Source organism: Falco naumanni, chromosome 8 (genome assembly GCF_017639655.2).
Source record: "Falco naumanni isolate bFalNau1 chromosome 8, bFalNau1.pat, whole genome shotgun sequence".
NCBI lineage: Eukaryota > Metazoa > Chordata > Aves > Falconiformes > Falconidae > Falco > Falco naumanni.
The window spans coordinates 16540005-16561411 of record NC_054061.1 but is presented as its reverse complement, the minus strand read 5'-3'; the positions used below and the strand labels follow the sequence as shown (position 1 = coordinate 16561411).

General features: G+C 37.4%; 1 protein-coding gene across 3 annotated transcripts in view; it reads right to left on the bottom strand.

Annotated features, from left to right (window-relative positions):
• TENM2 (teneurin transmembrane protein 2) overlaps positions 1-21407 on the bottom strand; it is a 698905-nt gene that overhangs the window by 105291 nt on the left and 572207 nt on the right. For all 3 annotated transcript variants that reach the window (XM_040604228.1, XM_040604229.1, XM_040604230.1), the window contains exons 10-12: positions 17448-17653; positions 9401-9596; positions 6461-6562 (exon numbers count right to left, since the gene is read on the bottom strand). In XM_040604228.1, coding sequence (XP_040460162.1) covers positions 6461-6562; positions 9401-9596; positions 17448-17653 — 504 coding nt within the window. The remainder of the gene's footprint in view (positions 1-6460; positions 6563-9400; positions 9597-17447; positions 17654-21407) is intronic.

Sequence of the window (21407 nt, the reverse complement as noted above, 5' to 3'; positions counted from 1 at the left end):
TAAAAATAGGTTACATGTCCATTTATTTATTCAGTAATTACTTTAGGCAGAGCTGATGGCACAAAACCCTTTCCAGAGCATACTGCAGTTCCATGAAACTCTGAAAACTGAGTGCAGACAGGCAAGCACTGCCCTGTACACAGAACTCACTTGAAGGCAAGAGAGGACATGATCAGTTTTCCAGGAATGAAAAATATCTGTTAATAAAATATGAAACTGGGAAAACAAGAAGAAAATTTATAAGAAAGGTATTTTAAGGTACTGAGTCAGAGAGGTGGCAACTGCTGGAGAGGAACATTGCCAAAGACAGCCTTGTCTGTTCAAGTATCAAAAATGATGCTTCCACCCACTGTGAGGGAAGATTTGAGTGACAAGCCAGGGCTGTGCTGCTGCTGCAACACATACATAAGTTGACACACATACACACATAAACACACAAAACCCAAAAACAAACCCACCCTGAAAGAGATACTAAGAGAGAAGCTGAACATGCTGATTTTTTGTCAACTGCAAGAAAGGATATGAGATGTGTGTGGGTGACAAGTCATGAGTGTGGTATTTCCAAAGAAAAGAACACCCTTCTTTTTCTTTCCTTTTTTTTTTTTTTTTTTTTTTTTTTTTTTTTTTTTAAATGAGCACTGTGTAAGTGATAAGAGATGCTATGATTATGAGCACATAAAAAGCTTGCCAATAAACTTGTTATTTCTCTAATTTCTCTCAAACCCACTGCTTCTCTGCCCTCCCCGGCATTCTTGCTTTCTAATACAGCGGGCAATACCATCATTCTACCTGTCATTAAGGTTCATAATCTGGATGTTTTTTTGACTCATCTGTTTCCTTGCCTCACATTAAGGCTTTGACAAAGTCTTACAGATTCATTCTGCATTGCATTTCTCTGTCAGAATTCTTGCCCTAGCTTTCAGCAAATAAAATCTACATTAAATCAACACCTTTTTCTCCACTGTTGATAAATTCAGTCTTCTGCAGTCATGTCTGTGTGCAACAGTGCTGCAAAAATCATGTTCTTAATCAGTTAATCTAACCTTCAGCTATGTGACTCTTCTTTCCCAGTTCTGTTTCAGGTACTTTCCTCTTATCACATGGAACATGAACTTCATGCTCCAACTTCATTTACAGACCTGCTTCACCCCAGACTGCTTGCTGCTACAATTCTGACTTCAGCCTCTCTGTGATTTACAATACTTTTGTAAGTCAAATTTAAAAAGGCTTTTCTGAGCTCTTCCCTATGCTCTGTCTCCTTCTGAGGGCCCATTTGCCCTCCATTATCCACATGATGTTATCCATCTGCCCCATTATCCCTCTTTAAAACTGCCTTTTACCACAGTGTTACCCAGTCACACTGCTAGTGTGTTTATAACACAGCCTATCCCATTTTTTCCTTTTATCTCCACATCTATCAATTGGTTCCCATTCATTCCCTTTCAGTTTGCACTAACATGGTAAATTCCTGGAGTAGGCACTGGTTTTATGTATTCTTTTTGCTTGTAAAGCACTAACCACAATAGATCAGTTTTAACAAATACTATTACTCACGACAATCTCTTCATAATGCCATAAACATCACATATTTCCCATACAATTGTTCCTCTCCTGCTCTTTTCTCTGCCAAGCCAATCTGCTTTGGGTACCATCATGTCTGATCTAACCCACTTCACTTGTCTGATCTATAATCTGTCATTGCATAAATTTTCAGTGAGTCACTTGAATAGTGCAAGACACATATTTACCAGTTTGACTGTGCCACAGAAGTCCCAAAGTGCTGCCTCACCACAGGCCCAACCTTTTCTGTCAGGCTCCCAACATGTGCAGGACAGGCAAAGGAGAACGGCTATTCAGCACCACCTCTCACCCTTCCCTTTGAAGTCCAGTAAGCTTCTGTGTGCCTGCACTATTTTCAGTTTCTAAAATTTCTAGCCAGTTTATGAAAGCAAATACCGTTTTCCTTACATAGTGAGGAAATACTAACTCACATACATCATTCATTCATGTGGGCCACGTGCCCTACAGCAGTGAACCAAGTACTGAATTATTCAGCAAGATGCACTCCAAAATCCACATTTTCCCCACTGCAATATGTCCCGAAATATCTTAAGCCCCTGGGAGCATTCTGGACATGGCACTAAGAGAATAGTGGCAAGCAGAGTATTCACTGGACAAAACACCATTACTTTATGCACTATTGCCCAAGCAATAAGCCTCTGAATAACCTCAGAGGAAGAAGAGTCCCAAACAACTGAAATTTGAATAACAACTGAGAAAAAGCAAGAGCTGCTACTTCTAGCAGTTATACCTTACTTACCTAATGAATTGACAGTTTTTTACATTTTTATACAGAGATTAACAGTAGGCACATAACAAAGAAAATGGCAGTGGTAGAATTCTTATTGTGGTGTGGTCAATCATCAGAAACAGCAAATCTATTGGAATAAATTTAAAAAGAGATAGACTACACTTTACAGCTTAGTAACTATTTCAAACTAAATAGATGTCACAAAAGAAATAAAAAAGAAATTTTAAAAAAACCTACCCTTCTTTTTATACTTATTAAAGTGGCGCCGTCCTTTGCCAGTAAGCCAAAAACAAACAGAATGAAAATAAAATAATGAAAAACCCACACAGGAAAAGAAACTGCGAATAACATAAATCTGAATCATTAGAGTTCTTAAAATCAGATTAAAAAGTCAACTGATCAAACATGGTACAAATCTGGTTTAAAAAATCCAAAAGCCTTCAATCAATTTAGATTAAAATATTAAACATGTTTCTTATTACATTGCATAATCAACTGAAAGTTTCTGCTAAATGGCAACTTCATGGCAGCTGACATGAACTACTTGACTCAATTTTCCTTTTACAAATTGGACACCATCTCTTAACAGGCTATGCTCATCGTGTCAGTGTAGAAATCCCATGTGACGGTACATTGTTTCACCTTTTCAAATTAACTAAATATGCTTGTGATGCAAATCCTAGTATTTTAAAATGCAAAATTTAAGGAGGCCCTGAGCACATTTGCAAAACTGTATATGACAGTGTCTTTGGAAGTATTTTTGTTAAAGAAGTGGAAGAGTTGCATGCCCTTCAAATATATTATGAGAAGAAATGAAATTATAGCCAACTCTGAGTCACGTCTAGGAACCCAACTTATTGTAACACTGAACTCTACAAATGGTGAAAAGCAGGACATGACAAAGGATGCCTGCTTGCAGATTTACCACAGAACTTGGCATTTGAAGGACCAAACTATTATCAGACATTAACAGTAGGAACACTAAATAAGAAGGACATCTTGATATACTTGGGTGGTTATGTCATAGAGATTACAGAAAAACAGAGATGAATATAAAAAAAGTGACAACAAACCAAAATAACATGATAACTGCATGTCTGATTCTTTAATTGATCCTTGGCCACAGCATCAATAACTCCTACAGACAATTGTAGACAGGAGGTTATTCACAGTGAAGTTCAATTTACAGCAAATCTTCCACTGGCTTTAACTATACATATTTCTTTTGACAGGATACAACTCCACCCACTGAATTACCTTTTGATTATCAGACTTTCTTTTTCTTTATATGCCATGTTTTATCCACATGAGATTAAATGTATCATTACATTTTTTGTGTTAGATGGAATTCTGAATTACGCTAAACTGCAAATGATTTCAAAGGGAATCTTGCCTGAGCAAGGATGGAGTAAATCTGTTGATACTAACTACCTGAGAATAAGCTATTTCCACAGATTAAGAGTGAGAAATACCCCCCCCCCAGTATTTGGTAACAGTGTTTGGGAGGGTGAAATTTTCTCCACTTCAGGGTACGAAATTGTATTTCAGCCTGTGGGTTGGGCTAAAAGTTTATCTCTTTGTAATAATATTCATGGTATTTTTCTGGAGCTAATGGATCTGAAGCCAAACCTGTGCTGTCTCTCATAGATCTCCTTAATTTTTATCTTTTAGAACTACATGAATGGAGTAAACAGAGGGGATACCTGAGCACTGCCTGCAAATAGTTTGCAGATGACTCCTCTAAAGATTTGTTGCCTCTGATGCCCTTAAGATCAGCCTTTTAACAGGGTCATCACTGGTATACAGGACCATGCTACATATGAATCAAATTTGGGTTTCAACAAATTTGATGCTCTTAGACTTCTGTGTTATTGCATGAATCAAATTCTAAAAGTCATCTGAAGAGCCTGTTCACATTTTCTCCACATTTCTCTACTTGAGTCTTGCCTTGAATTATTTTACAGTGGAGAACTGAGACACTGAAAGATGTGTTGCTAGGGAAATAATAAAAAAATCAGATGGAAAGAAAATCATTATCCTTCCACACTTGTGACAACTTAAATATAAATTTAACATTACTGAAAATGTGTATTAAACGTGTGTCTATACATATAATACGCTGGAAAAGCTTTAATTCTCTATCTCATTTTACTTTCTTTTACCATGCACACAATCCCGATATTGATTTCTGTCTTAAGAAACTGCTCTCACATATAATCAGCATTCAAGTAAGCAGAAGAATCTGTGGTCATGAGAACAGGCATGACAGTACCTGTGAAATGGGTGAGGCATACAGCCCTTACACCTTAACTGAGCCGTGCACTTCTGGCTATGTCTGATATTATAAAGATGTGCAGCTATGTGCTTGCAAAGAAACACAAGAATTCTGTCAATACACCCGTTTTGTCATTTTATGGAGTTTTTCAAGCTTCTTTGTTCTTTAGAAATACCATGACATCTGACAAGAAAACAGTAAAAGAGTTGAAAGAAGCTTCCAAGAAACCACTTCTGCTTTTGAGGGGAAAGAGACAACACAAAAAGGACAAGGCAGGAAGCGGAGGGAATGTACTGAGCAGTAGGAGAAGCCTGACAGATAGTTTGACAAGTACCCTATAAAAAAAGCTATTTATCTGACATAGCCTGAACGAAGTATTTTCTAGCATTAACATAGAATACAGTGTCACACAGAGGTTCAGTACACAATGCAGGATTGCTCCACAACTCAAAATGTAAATGAATTGATTTAATGGCCATGTATGTGTGAAGGGTGGCAGTGAAGCACATAGTCACTGCATGCATGCTTTCACATGTTAACACCACAGAAATGCATATAACTGTCAGTGTGCATTTATGGTACACAATATCACACCATTTGCTTTGTAATATACAGATATCTCCTCTATATATTTGCCAAGTGTCTTAATTTCTCAGGTAATGAAACAACATGCATGCTGTATTTGAAGCAGTCTTTAAAATGAGTAGGGCTAGCACTGAAATAACATCAGTAGCTTTCCAAGACCCTTGGGGGCTCGGTTTTGGTTTTTTTGGGTTTTTTTTTTTGTTTGTTTGTTTGTTTTGGCATTTTTGTTTGTTTGCTTGGGGTTGGCTTTTTGTTGGTACTGGGGCACCTTAAGGAGACACAGAATGGGAATTACTCACTCCAGTACACGGAGCACTTCATAGGCACACGGAGGTATGCTGGATGCCACCCTGTTACACCAGTGAAAGAGGTGGGGCATAACAAACTGTCCTCGGGACTGGATCAGGAGTCAAAGAAGAAATGAGCACATTTCTAAGGCCCTTCAAGGCATTTCAAAAAGGTTTCAAACACCAGGCTTTCCCCCTTTGAACACTAATAACCCTATCCCTATGGAAAACAATTTTAAGCATATGACATTGATAGTGTGCCTAAATCAAACAAACTGAGAAGGAAGCAAACTGAAACGTTATGACTGTGCTCAGGAACAGCAGGGAATAAAACCAAGTCACTGACCTTAGACAACATATGTGCTACTCGCTGTATAAACTAAAAAGCTCCTCCTTTATGAACCTTTCCCCTGTGACAGCAATCCCAAACTCTCAGAAAAACTTAGTAAACACATACTGCCAATCCAAAGCTGTCTTTTAGATATCTGCTTAATCCTTGATAATCATGCATCTTCCAGTTTTGGTTGTTAAAATTTACAATTGACATTGAAGGAAAGTTTTATTTTAAGACTTTATCAAGTCCTACTTACTTTCCTAAGAAAGGTGAACTTCCTTTGGTCAAAGAGCAATTGTATATGCAAGAAAGATGCTATGTACTAGAAATAAGGCTCAGTCAAGCCAGAATATACATTACATGCTACCGATGAGATAAACAGTATTCTGTTGCAGACCAGTTAATGATTATCAGAAAGCATTGATAATTCATCCACTTCTAGAGAAAATAAATATTTTCTGCCATTTCTGCATACTACTTTGGACAATAAAAAAGTTGTAGTTATGGAAGCTCATCAGCAACATAATAATACTTCCACCTGATCTAAGAAAAAACTCCATATTGATCTATTTGAATCCAGGTTGGACCCATGCTAACTAGCAGGCACTGTAGATCCATACACCACAAACACACACTGTGGTTATTTGTAAACATAGGGAAAATGATACCTTTAGCACAATCTGCTCCATGAAATCCTGGAAAACAGTGGCAGACACCTGATACACACTCGCCATTCCCATGACAATGACGTGGGCAGTCTTGCACTGAATCTGAAATACAAGCATCACAGGCACATTAGATGGTTCCTATTTAGGCTACAAATCCTTTGCTTAATGTTTCCTCAGTTTATTTTGTCTTCAAGGCTCAGAAGAACAATCCCTGATAATATTAACCCCACAAAGTTCAGGTGAAGCAGAAAGGTACCAAGTTTTACAGCAGCATGAGTAAGTGTAGAGATCTAGCGACAATACTAAAGCACGGCTACCTGCGGGCACCATCAGAACTCAAAGTCTTCTGATACTGCTCAAGTCCCCTGTTCCACAGGCAGAGAGGACGGCCTCTTAAGATCCCTACAGCTATGTCTGTATTCGTGTAATGGAGCAAACATAATGTTTCCTCAGGAAAATCAACAGTCTCCCTTTTTTGCAGTAAGACTTTGATCGTGCACAACCACTCTTCCATGTGAAACTGATTACCCCAAGGAGTGTATCTTTTCCTTCTAAAGACATTTAAAGCCTCATTAATTGAGCAGACAGAAATATCTGCTGAACATGACAGAGGAGCTTTTTGCTCTACCAAATATCCTTTAATCTAAAAAAAAAAAAAAACAAAAATGAAAGAGGTGCAAGTAGCTACACAAAGGGATGAAGAAGAGGTTTGTAAAAACAGAGGACAAGGTTTAACACAAGAGTTTAAGTGACTGACTGAAGTGTCGATGACTTCAATAATCTGAGAAGAGTAAGCACACCAGCCTGATGATTTCAGCTGTACCAAAATACTTATCTTCCACAATATCTGTTACTATTTGTATAATATATACACTAATTTGCATAATAACAACCTAGAAATAAAATCCCAATTTTGAAATTAATTCTTAAAATTGCTTTCATTTGAAAGCTGTTGGATTTCAGTGAAACATATTTTCAACACTGAATTACTGGAACAAAAATCTAATCAGAATGTTGCTACTCTTCACTATTACTCCCTATTGTTGTGGGACCTGTGGCCCTGAACTAAATGGCTCTGTCAGTCCCAGACACCAAACAAACAGCAGCTGTACAACACAGAAAATGAATTTTGGATTTGGAAGTAGCGCAACTGTACAAAATATTTTTCTGTCAAATTAAATGGAAAAGAGGAAAAAGATTCACGCAAAACTTTAAATCTAATTTCACAGTTGCAGGACACTAAAAAAACTCAAAAGCAAATATTCAAAGAGATGTCATTAGCTGGGCCTCTTGAAATGATTCATGTAAACAATGAAAGGAAAAATTGAAATGTAATGCTCAAAGATATCAATTTGACTCATGAAGAAGCTTGTCTATAGATTTATTCATTATTTTGCTTCATGGCACACAAAAGCATTTTCTATGTATTCAAATTCATGGTAAATTTAATATTGTCTGGGAGTTAGCATCATTTCTCTTATTCTTTCTCCACATCTTTCTTTCCACATCAGAGAAACTTGCACCTATCTCAGATCCTTTGATTATGAAACGGCTGATACTAGGTGTGTGCAGAAGAACCTCTGAACTGGATAAAACACTATACTTTTCTCTACATTTCAGTCCAATTACTATTATTGCGCTATCAAGTAGGCTACCTGACTATTAGACCTTTGATACTCTTGAAATCTGTAGCCTAGACCAGGCAACTCTTTTAAGGACAGCTTATCATACCTGAAGGTTTTCTAAGCACAACAGGGGCATAACAAGGTATAAACACAAACGTTCTTGTTTTTGGAGAAGCAGAAAAAGCCTTCTATGTGCAAATATATATATATCAATAAGCATAGCACCTCATAACTCTTACAAACCCACATATAACATATGGAAGAAAAATATTTTTTTTTTATTTTGATTGAGGTTAACAGAAACAATTACATTTATACTTAATGACACAGTATTTCCTATCCTATACCCTTGGGACTTAAGCCAACTAACTTAATTTTATACTAGTGTAAAAGGAAAAAATTAAGCTTCATATCATCAATCAGGCAAGACCAGAAAAGATCTTCACCTATTTTTCATCAAGCTTAAAAACTCATTTGGACTTTTTTGCAGTTTCTATTTCCCTAAATTAAAAGGAACTACAGACTTATACAATATAGTGCCATTTAACACTTCACCAGTCAGGACAGAATACCACATAGCCTACCTCAGATTTTTTTTTATGCCACTGTGACAAGATATTTAGCAAAGTTCATTAAATGCTTCAAGTTCATCAAATCTTCCAATAAAGGTTGGAGAATTTAGACTCAGTTTGATTTTCAACTAAATGTAACCTTATTCTTCTAACAAAACTGCAGGTTTCTCAGATCAGAGGCTAGATGTTCTTCTGCTCTTGATACTACCATGTTGAGGAGATGACCCACTATTAGGCGGGTAGTAAGCTGTAAAACAGCATATGGCTAATTAATTGACTCAATTAATCTCTGGGGTGACTGCAAACAATAACCTCATTTGCAGGTGTCAGTTTCTTGTGCTGTCTTTCTACTAAGATTAAACAGCTCTCCTGTTGTTGGATACTATACCACCTGGGTGTAAAGAAGATTCTCCAGGGAAGCAAATAAGTATAAAACCGACAAAACATAAAGGAGAGGAACATTAACTGGGGAATGCTTCCACCCAGACTGAACTCATCTGAATCCCGTTCTCCAGAACTAAACTCAAGATCTATGAGAATGCAAAAATCTTAGAAAGAGCAATGAGAAATGAAAATCAGCACCCCGTTACAGATTTTTTGACAGAGTATCATGGAGAAAAAAAATGCACAACACCACAAGGACAAAGAGGCTGAATACTGAAGGCTGTAAGAAAGTATTATGACTTTAAGTAAGTGAAGGTATAAACAAGGAGGAAAAATGCACAGCTTAACGAGATACCTACCCAAAATAACTGTACTGAAAGAGACCACTTCTTTGTCCTTGCCGTCATTGTAAAATGCCAGGTGCCACAAACCCACATCCAAGTACTGAACAAACACAGCCTCATTCTGAACAAGGGTCTGAATACTTCGACGTTCCCGTGGGGATTCCACCACACTCCATTTCTCTTTCCCATCCAAGCGTTCCATGAAATCATACTGCAGGGTGGAAAAAAAAAAAGGGAAGAAAAAAAAAAAAAAAGAAAAGGAAAGAAAAAAAAAAGAACACAAACAAACAAAGCCCCAAACAGACAGACCTGAATACAGAATGGTATTTCAGCTCAAAATCTGACACTATATTTTCTCTTCTACCTTGTCATAAAATGATATTCCTGGAAGATATGTCAGTGTGAAACTAACATTTACTAGCTGACCATGGAACATACAGATCTTCTATCAGTCTTATCCCTTCTCAAACAGTGACACAGAATTATGCATCTTTGCTCTGCATAGGGGATCAAAAATGTATGCATGGTATTTCTTGGCAGGCTGGGTTCTGAGAAAGAAGTTGAAATCAGTGACTTGACCCATCAAATTTTAGGTTCCTACACGGCTTTCAAAGCTGGAAACCTTCAACCTATGAGACACACCCCCTCTTCTAAGCAATCGCCAACAATACATTCTAGCTGCAAGAGGAACAGAAGTCTCAGGCGTATAATTGAATGGAAGCCTCTAGAACATAAAAACAAACATAAACAGCGCAAACGGGAAATGTGTTTGCCTAATGTTAGGTAACTCAGCACCTGATAAAAATACCCTGTACAAGTTTTACATTACAGAGTAAGAGTTGCTTACCTGAGTTTGTATGTGGGAGAATCAGAGGGAAGTAGGATACAAAAACCAGAGGGAGCATGGAAAGGAATAACACAAATCAAGAAGGAATTGAACTTATATTAAGGAAAACTGAGAATTTCTGGTTGGATGGTTTCCAAGTAAGGTAGAACATTACATTAATCTTTGGAAAAGGGATCAAACAGAGCAAGTGATTATTTAGAGTGTAAGAGGGATGGCCCCATTAATGGCATGAAACTAAAAAAAGAAGGAAAGAAATTTAAGATGAATGTCAGATAAGCTTCCCATCTATTAAGCTCAGTAAATAGCCTCCCAGTGGAGATGCCACTGGATCACACAATTAAACAGGACTGGAAGAAATATTGGTTAATCTACAACAGGGAATAACTCTGCATAACAAAGCAGCCAGACTAGCTGTCTTAATAGGCTTTTTTCTGCCTTTTAATGTCTGTGATTCTGGAGGTTTCAAGCTGATGCTATGCTCAACTTACTAGCTCTCATAGTCCCTATCTAAGGGAAGCCCTTAAGAAACAACAAAAACAATATATCTAATCTTTTGATAGTTGTATAACAAGTCCCCTATGAAAACACATCTTCTTTTAGACACATTTATCTATGTAGGAGTAGATAGAGATAGATAGACATGTCTAAAGAAAGATGTATGTGTTCAATAATACACAGTAATAGTATGTGCTTGCTTGCTAGTAGTTTCATTGCATTTTCCTACGTTATCTCTAGCACATACAGCCTGTGCTTGAGACAGCTATGAGAAAACATACACCTTCACTTGCTTTCAGTTTAAATAGAAAACTGTAATCTTGCATCCCAGACAGACTTAACATCCACAGAGGGCTGTCTTGTATACTGTATTCCACTCATCAACAGCGAGTTTTAGGAAATAATACCAAATATGTGACAAAATAATGAAGATTCTCCCTTCTAGTTGAAAAGACAGAGAGAGGAACTGATTTAACACTTTAGTGCCGTGCTATACAACTATCTAAAACTGGCGTATAAAAGCTTGCCTTTCTATTTGAAATTTTGTAACAGTTATATATGAGCAATATAGACTTCTTGATACACTTTGCCTTACAACAAAGGGAAAAGTATGGAAGTACTATTACCTTCCTGTTAAACTCGGGGAACTGACACCAATATGCAGCCACAAAGGAAATCCAGGGCAGGGTAGGAATCTGAGCCCAGGTCTACTAATGTTGGAAGTTACTGTCACCGTAAGTACATTATCCACTTTCCTATGCCTTTAACTGTGCAGAAGAGTAGAAGTGGAATAAAAAAGTTTCACCAAACTTAGTATCAGATTGCCACCCGCTTGATCTTTTTTTTCACACAGGATTTTTGCAGAGAAGGTAAATCAGGTAAATTAGTACATTTAAGCCAATGCATGACAAAGATTTGGAGAATTCTGGCATGCCAGTAACTTTCAGAGCATCAGAGGTGCCAAACACACATATATCTATCTTTTAAATCAATGACATTTGGAAATACTGGTAAAACCTATCGTCTAACAGTCAGAGGTTAAGGACAGACTCATCACCTCCTTGGGAAATGTTATTACTTGGGCAACATCTTGGGAAAAGAAATCTTGCTCTTCAGAACAATCGTTCACAAAGGGTCAACTAAGGAAGTAGCAATAAAAGCTGACATTTCTCACTGGCAACATGCTGTTCGTCTCTGCTTGTGCTGGCAGGTTCCTCTGCCTCCCCTCTGTTTGATGCTGATTCTACCTCATATAGTAGAGAAGGCTCAGCAGTTGGCAAGATCGAAGGGGAAGAGTATTCAGGCTGAAACTGCTTGAAGTAGTTTTAGCTGCAGAATCTTTTTTCACAATGACGGGCTGTGACCTAGTGAGAACAGGTCCCTTGGCATGACTCCCCATAAGTCTACAATTTTAACTTTGGTAAAGTTAAGACCGGTATTGCCCCTCTTTAATCAAACTATGAAGAAGTATTTCCCGCTCAGGCAAAAGAAAATGACTAAACCTGATTAACTTTATGAATAGTGAAGTACTGGTGCAAACTGATACAGAATATAACAACACATTTTTATCCCTCTTTGAATTCAATGTCTTTGAAAAAAGAAGATAATGTACCTGCTGGTGGTGGTTCCCTGGTGTACAGATCTTCATGTGTCAGCAAGTACTATGTACATATACCCCAAAATCTAAAAACCCTGCCTGAAGGGTCACATCACTCTGAATTTATAACCAGAGATTTCTTCACATGATTGGCTGAATCATCATTTTGCTTCTTGTGGCCCTGTTGATTTTCTGATTTACCGCATTTGGACGATTAATTATTGTATGTATAAAGTTGTGCTGAAGGTATCACTCTTGCTTTAAAGCTTCTTATTGACAGATACACATAGGTTAGAAGACCCATCTAGGAAAAGGATGAAAGTACTTTCATGATCACTAAGAAGCAACTGTGGAATTTTTACACACACAACTGCTAAGGAAAAGACAACTAAATCATATGAATTAGGGGATGCATCTGTCAAACCAAACTAAATCTGAAGTAATTTGGCAGTTTCACTGACTCTTTTGCTTATGATCCTTTACATTCTGTGGCTTCATACCAAAAGTCACACAAAAATGGCAAAAACTGCTCAGAAGCAAAATGCACCAGAAATCCCAAATGACTACATCTTCAGAGTTCAATTTTGCAGGGGGGAGTACTTACTATGATTAAAGCTCCATATAAGCAAGTGATTTGCCAGCCTGCTTCTCTAAACAAACTACAAAAATCACATTTTCAGTGAGTTTGTTTATTTTTACTACACATCATACCAAAACCCTACTGCATACTTTTATTTAAAAACCTAAATCTCATACTAAGTTATTTCTGGGCAATTTGTTTTTATAATTTCTCCATTCAGTGCTTTCTATCCTCTGATGCATTTTATTCATAGGCTAATAAGGACTGTTTTCCCAGCAACCATGGAGAGTCAGCAAAACAGTTTTGGAACTTTAGCTATACAGTAGTGACTCCATTGTACAATGCCATCCATGTAGCACAGAGCGACTGAGCGCGGTGCATGCGGGAAGCGAACTGGTTGTGAAAGCATGGTGAAGCAAGGAGAGCTCGCAGGGTCAAGGCTGAGAACGCAGAGAGCCTGCATGATCTTTGTTTCTTTCTTGGATTTGAAACTATTTGCATGCCTCCACAAAATCCCTAACAGTGTTTGAAATTAGGAATTGAAAAGAAAGATTTCTTACAGCTCTTGTCTTAATAATGGATACATATTCAAATGGAAGGGGGCAGGAGGAAAACCCACATTTGGCATTGTGGCTAGCATTCGTCTTTATGCCAAAGCCTGTAAGACTTAAGCAGCCAAGAAACATATGTCAGGGAAACTTGTTTGCAAAGTGCTTTAAAATTAGTTCTTCATAAAATCAAGTTGGTAATTATTCATTAAAAGACATCCATGAAACATCTGATACCCACAGTGACAGCCAACAGCTTTGTTTCAGCATCTGAATGTGACACAACCCAACCAGTACAATGCAGCACAGTTGCCATCAGGTAACTTTAAGGTGGTCAGAGCACCTAAATGTGTTTGAGCACTGCCTAAAACCAAGGTAACACCAAAGCTTCCCAGCTATTCAAGTTGTTTCAAATAAAGCCATTTACTGTTCTAAATGACATTAATAAACAGTTTTCATTTTGACATGAAAAATCTGTAAGTATAAAACCCTGCTGGAAATGAAAACACTACAACTCCATGTACAGCCTTCTCCACACATCACAGTGATGTTTCTATAAGGTTACCTTATTTCATGCGTCATTTGGAATGTTCTACCAACATGTAGTAACATCATAATTGCTGTAATCTCTGTAAAGTCACTTCATGCATTATTTGACATTTACAGTTCATTTTCTATACATTATCAATTTTATTAATACGACTATCTTCTACTAATTTTCTATTGAACATTCAAGCCTACAATGTGCATTTCGTTATTTCTATGTAGTACTACAGAGGCTGGAAGAATTTTGCTTGAAAGCAACACATTCCTGTTTGTAGTCTGCTTGCCACTCAAAACTGCGTTTTTACCTCTCCTCTAGAGCTCCGTTCCCCATGCACATGGCACACAAGGCTGCTTCTAGACAAGATTACAGCTACATCAGTTTGACTGACTAAACCAAGCATTTGGAATATTTGCTAAACAGTAATAGTGAGAAGGTTAAATCTCAGCAGGGCTCTCAGACAGGAACTGCATCTTGTTGTCTCAGGTTAATCATGTACCTAATTTGCTGATTATTGACTTGCTCCCACAAAGGATTTTACTTGGCTTGACATATCAGCACTGATCAGTGATGAACTGTCAAGTGGAGTTGTTCACTGCTTTACAGCTCATGTCCCTAACCTGCAGAAACAAGGATTTTAAATTTCAATTTTAAAATATTGTCTGGTGTCAACTTCAGACTATTTTCATTACTACAAAACCATTGTGCTCCTTTTTGTCAGAACAAGGCTTCTTTTCACTAACTGAGGTCTGTAACAGCTTGCCTTTCTTTTTCTAAAATTATTTCTCTTGGTAGCAGCTTGGCTGAATTTTGATTGCTGGGCAAAAATGCCAAGCGATCATCTGCTGTACCACCCTGTTGACAAGCACCAGGACCCTGCATGGATATGGAAAAAGAATTCTGCAGAATATACTGGTGGATTTCATTAACTTCAGTTACAGAAGTGGGTTGGCATAGATTCCTTTAAAGACTAGAAAACAGGTTCTCTGGGGAGGAACCCAGCTCAGGAGGAAACACAGTTGATATTTCTCATTATTTAATTTAACAGAAAGGTCACAAAACTTATATCTTATCAACAGAAGATAGAGCGCAAGAAAGAAAAGAAATTTTGCCTGATCATAGCCTTCTCAGATGAGATCATCATAATGAAACCTAGAACAAATACATTTGATCGCAGTGCCATAGAAATTAGAGTTCAGCTTGAATTAAAAAAAAATATTTTTTATTACCAGTTACATCCAACTGGATTTCTTGTAAAAGGTACAGGCCTACCACCATCATGTCTTACTCTGACAATTATAATTGCATTTAGAGAAAACCTTGATGATTGTGTAGGAGCTTTGGTTGCCCTAAATCATTTTCACTTCATGATTTATACTTTTATTTGCTTTCCTCAACTAATTTGTGGGGTTTTTTTCATGGTGGGATGATAAGGGAAGTGAGCGCCAAAATTCTGACTTATATGAGACGTGGTCAATGAATTATGCCATTACATCACTGCAACAGTTAAAGATCTATAGACATAATTTCACCCTCAAGACAACATACTGAAGTGTTACAGCCAAAATCAAAACATTATTAAGAAAGCCTCCCACCCTGAAACATATTCTCTGTGGATATCTTCTGTGTTGCAGAGATATCTGGAAATGGCTGAAAATTAGTCAAGAGCCCTCTACGATTTCCCCAGTTTATCTAGCCTGTACAGAACTTCAGGTGCTGACCTCTAGCTAAATGGAAAACTGACTACTTGCCCTCCCCTCCTTGTCTTGGGGACTGCTGATCTTATTTCTTATCAGTCAGATATATCTATTCAATAACTCACAGAACATTTTAAAACAGCATACTACAATAAGTTGATAGAGTTTGGATAGTCAAAGCTCCTTGATCACAAATTCTTAGGAGAGACCATTAACCCATGTAAACCTCTTCTTTCCTCCCAACTCTGTTTAAAGATTTTGGTTCTCGGTTCAGACTAAAGGCAAGAATAAACACCAAGGAACAAGAGGCAATGCAGAACAGTTCCATAAATTTGCCTCACATTGGGAAGCAGACTCAAAATTCAGTTGATGTATGGTGTAGCTTTCCCCAGAAAATTAGTTGGTTCACTGTTTGTACCATGAGTTGGTGCATGCGCAGGGACACAGTTCACTTAGGGTTGTTATCTCCTTGCAGGCAGTATGAACACCTTTCTCTATATGGCAATATGTAGCAATGCAATTATGTAAAAGCCTCTGGGCTTTTAGCTTACATCATGCATTTTAACCATTTCTGTAATTGCAGTTTGCTTTGACAGATGAAAAAATAGTAGTAACAGTTCTTTGTAAATCAGGGCAAGGCATCTAGAAATGTTGAATGAGGCCTTCCCAAACAGGATCATGGAGTCTTACATTTCCTTTTTGGAAATCACATACTAAATCAGGCATTTTTAATTAGGTGGTAATTTCAGAATGATGAACCTGTACTTAGCAGCAAGAAAAGGCATGAAGGAAGGGGTCCTTTCCAAAAGCTGGTTGCTATTTCTGCTTCCTTTGCACTGTAATGAATGGAGACTCTTTCCTTTTAGTATGTGTAACTTGAAATATATTGGTTCTCATTACAGTTCTAATCTAAGTAAATGGGAATCCTTTCATTCACATTAATGAGTTTTCAATATAATAACAAAATTTCTCTCTGTAACAGAAAATTTAGCTGTATCTTCTCACAGCAAAGAATTTAAAACACCTAACACAGAAGTAGATACTTGAGTTTTGTCTCACTAACTTTAAAACTATATTTACCTACAGCCCTTAGCTCCATACTACAGGGTTGATGTAAAAATGTAGTGTTTTCATCTTTGAAGCTTCCCACCTGCAAGACTTGCCTCATGTTTGAGTCAGATATTATATCTAAATACCATCCTTGGGGGAAAACCAGTAAATGTAAAGCTCTCAAACACATGGCCATCGCACTGTGTTCTCTAACGTGGCTGGGTAGCAGTGATGCCAAAGTCTGCTGCATACCCCAACAATGCCATTCCAACAGCCTGTGGAGATTAAAACTTTTTATGACAATAGAAAATCATACGTTAACACATCCAGCTGCATACAGTGCTTTGACAGTGTGAGTTTGACCAACACCACTCATCATTTTTGACTGGTGTATAATTGGATAGGTTTATCACAATGGGTGCCAAGATTTTGTCAGAAATTTAAAACCTTGAATGCCAGGCTGCAAGTTATCTTAAAAACCTGAATGGCAAGAACATCATCAATTAATTCTTTTATCAATGTACTGTTGAGATATGTAATAACCTAGAAATTTAATATCAGAGTGTTCAGTCAAACATCACAAATAAAGTAATTTCCAGGAATCCCTAAACTTCAGCTCCGTAAGCTCCAACATGAATGTAACACAGATGCTCTCAACTTTTGCATTTTGACATTTAAAGCTAACAAATACATTGATAAAGTACCTGGGCATGTGATGGTGGGAGTCCTCTTCTTATATAAACACCAAAAAGAGCATCCTTCCCTAAGGATATGTTGAACTTCAGGAACTGTGGCTGGCTGATATGGATCTGAGACCTCCAAAAAACTCCAGGGGGGACTTCCTGGGTGACCCTGCGGCCAACTTCTGTTTCTCCGCTATCTATGCTGCTATTCCTAGTGACCCATGGTCCTATAAAATGAAAGCAAATATAAATCAAATAAGATAACTGCTTTTAATACAGGCTTTTAAAAAAATTATTATTCAAGATAAACATCTGTGGCAATGGCACCTTTTAAATCAAACTGTAACTTTCCTTCCTTGTTCTGATGCAATCTGCCTGCTGTTTCAATCAATACACATAAGGATTTGACCCCTATATTTGAAGTAGGAAAACTGTGAATTTTTTTCTGTGGAGCATCTGTAATCTTCTAAGCCCTCCAACCCTTTAATTCTGTGATTTCTCTTTACTGATCAAATATAGTAACACTAGAGAGTCAATTAAGTACATACGAACCTCCCTGTGCTCTTTTCAGTTGCATCTTGTATGCAAGCCGGGATAGAAAAAAATTATCAGAAAGGTGAACTGAAGGGGTAGCTTCAACCTAAATGAACTGACTGCAAATTTTTATTACCTTTCTTTTATATAGTAAAGTAGTCCAATAAACTCCAGGTCATAGACCAGAGAGTTGACAGAAGAAATGAAATGCACAGGAAAGGATTTAGAGGACAGTTTCTGTATTCTTAACATGGATCTTCTTCTCGAAAGAAAGTACAACTCGGTGCACTACCTTTTAAGTTCTCTCTGCCTGAAGCAAGGACTATCTACAAGTGTTTCTCCCTCGTGCTGTGGTTAGTTGAATCCATCATATGATGGTTCTTCAGCATGCATTATTGAAGACAAGATACAAGACCTTTCTGGTTGAGTGCTCTGGCTTCCAGCCCCAGTCAACCTTTCAAACATGGTGCAAATCCCTTCTGTTCTCAGGTGAACAGGATGGTTCTGAGGCTACATGTGTTTTAAACATGGAGTGTGATACATGAAGAGTCAGCAGTGCTTTCAAGCTACAGTACGTAGCAATGTTTGATTTTGTGTTCCATGTTCCCAAACAACATGGTGAGAAATCAATTTAAAAACTATTACAACAGACACTGTAAAGACCAGAAAACCACAGAAAATACCTGTTAACAATCACAAAAATTTAAAGATATCAGTAATATCACTATTAATACAAACTGGATGGTATTGACACCTGATACAACCTGACAGTACAATGTTTACTTCATGTTTTTTTCATGGTGTAATGCTGTTTTCGATAAATGGCAAGTTATTTTGAAATATATTCCAGCACTGTATGAATGTAACAGGATGACATAGAATGACATATAATTCCAGCAGGTAAGTACACAACAGCTTTTCTGTCTTGACTATCTTTAATTGAGAGAGCTGCAATAGCATCGTTTCAATTATAGGTTCCAAATTATCTATGTTAGCAGCACTTACACTGGTACATAATGAAACAGATATTATGTTGGCAATGTTTTGAAATGGTAAAAGAATGCTCTGAATACCAACTGCTATACAGTTTCTGGCAACTTGTTTGGTTTTTTCATTTTCTATGTTAATAGGTCTACAATAAAAGCACTAAGAAAAAAAGAAAGCAGAAGAAACTGCAAAGAGAGGCTGCAAAGAAAGGAAAAATGGCTGAGAATGTCAAGCAACACACCATTAGAGCTGCCCAAGAACACAGGTATCAACCAGATTCAAACATGTAAAGTTTCATAAAAACAACATTATTTCATTTCTAATGGACTGCTGCAACAGAAGATCTCCAAGATCCTACCTCAATGAAGTCAGGCACCATCTCACTAGAATCTCAATTAGTCCTTGCCCACATAGATAGGAAAACCAGGCACAGAGCACATGAAATTACCTGTTGAATGCTGTACTGGAATCACTGGCAGAGCTGGGAAGTCAGCATAAGACTGAGGGCCCCTTTATCTCCTTTGAGTACAACATTGCACTTACTTCACCTCACAATTCCAAGTTATGGTAATAAATGATGATTTTTTTTCAACATTCTTAAAAAAGTATGCTGTAAATTATTTCTTTGGAAGCAGGCTGTGCACACCTAAATGAACATCAGTGATACCTAATCGGAGAACAGATTCCTTGATACACTCTAAAGAACCTTGTTCTTCAGGATCAGTATATCCATAGTCAAGGTGAAACAGTCAAAGAAAAAGCCATTTCTAGGAAGTACTACAGTACCTATTATTATTACGATAAAAGCTGTATAAGTAATAAAGGTGGGAAGATTAATAGATCAGTAACTTTTCCAGTATTCTCTGTCCACAAACACCTTATACTCGATGAATTATGTGCATTATAAGTTTTTTCAGTTTGGTTAGTTACATGTCTACTACAAAGCTGCTCCAGCCCATGGACGCTAGTGCAAATCTTTGACAGACAGAATTAAGTGTAATCTATTTCTGAAATCCACATGTAAAATGGGGGGGGAATCTGGAGTTTAGATCTGTTTGAAATCAGTAGCCTCCCCCCGATGCTGGAATCTGCCTCTTGTTTTGTTTCTTTTTAAGCAATACTTTATATTTATACTTTTTAATACAGTATATATATAATACCTTGTACTTTTTAATACAGTTCTAGAATTCAGTGAAGCAGTGGACATATAAATTCAGAGATACGGCTTGTATCAGCAGCACAAACCCAATATTCCAATTAGTTAAAAAATAAGCACCTTATAGTCACTTACCTCATGCCATAAACATATATGTATAAAAACATACACATATGAGGGCTATTAAGTACTGAAACACCTACTAACACACATCAATAGTCTATGGAACAGAGTAAGTTTTAGAAAAATGGATCCTTGTCAGAACACTTAAAGAAGTGACATAGTGTTAGAATGCCCTCATGCATACATCTGCTTTACAAATTAGTCATGTGTTTCTCATCTATATCAAGCAGAGATTATACTGAATATTTCTTCAGCCACTGTACCTCCCTTGTAGCCAGTGCAAGCAAGTGCAAACAGTAAGACCACCAGAGTCTCTGTTGGAGATGGTGGTTTCATTGGCTATTGAAGCAGCTCCAAAACACCACCATCAATGACTTGTGCTAATTACATTGCTTCCAAGTCCGCTAGGTATATGTTCCCTAGAATTTTAACTTTGCAAATAAATTTCATTCTTATGGAGGCTCAAATTTTAATATTTCTGGCTAAATTTAGCCTTAGCCTCCTTAAGTTTTCCAAATTCTCGTCTATATTTCTATCCAGGAAAGGGCATTTTTCAGAAGTCAGGAATCTTCAGTTATACCGATTAAGCTACAAAGAGTTAATTCACACTACTTCAGCATGCACCTCACAGTTAAACAAATATACTGCATGTCAAACTTTCCCAACAAAAGATTACTAGAAAAAAACCATTCCTTTACATTTCTCACAAAAATGTTGAAGTTGTTAGTTTAAAAATTGATGAAAACTACAGATAAGACAATTGAATTTGTAATTATCAATCAGCCTAGAGACATGAATCAGGATCCTAATACTAAAATGATTCACTTCAGTTTGGCATTATCTCACACAGATGGTCTTTTTTTGCTATGCAACATAAATGATCTGGATTCTAGCTGTCCAAACCACTCCCTTCTGAAACATCTCAGTGTCTCAGGAAAATCGTTCTAGGTAACAGAACTGTGACAGCTGTAGGGGTTCAACACAGCAGAGGATTTTAAGAGCAGGTTAGATGAGCAACTATCACAAGTGAAGAATGGATGAACAAGTGGAACAGCTGGATGACCCCTTATTTTCAAGTCTGTATCTTTGTAGTATGGCATGGCTCTGCTCTATATCCAGCCTATGCCAGATCTGTGAGAAACACCTGCTGCCTCACCTCTGGCACGCTGAGATGGAACCTA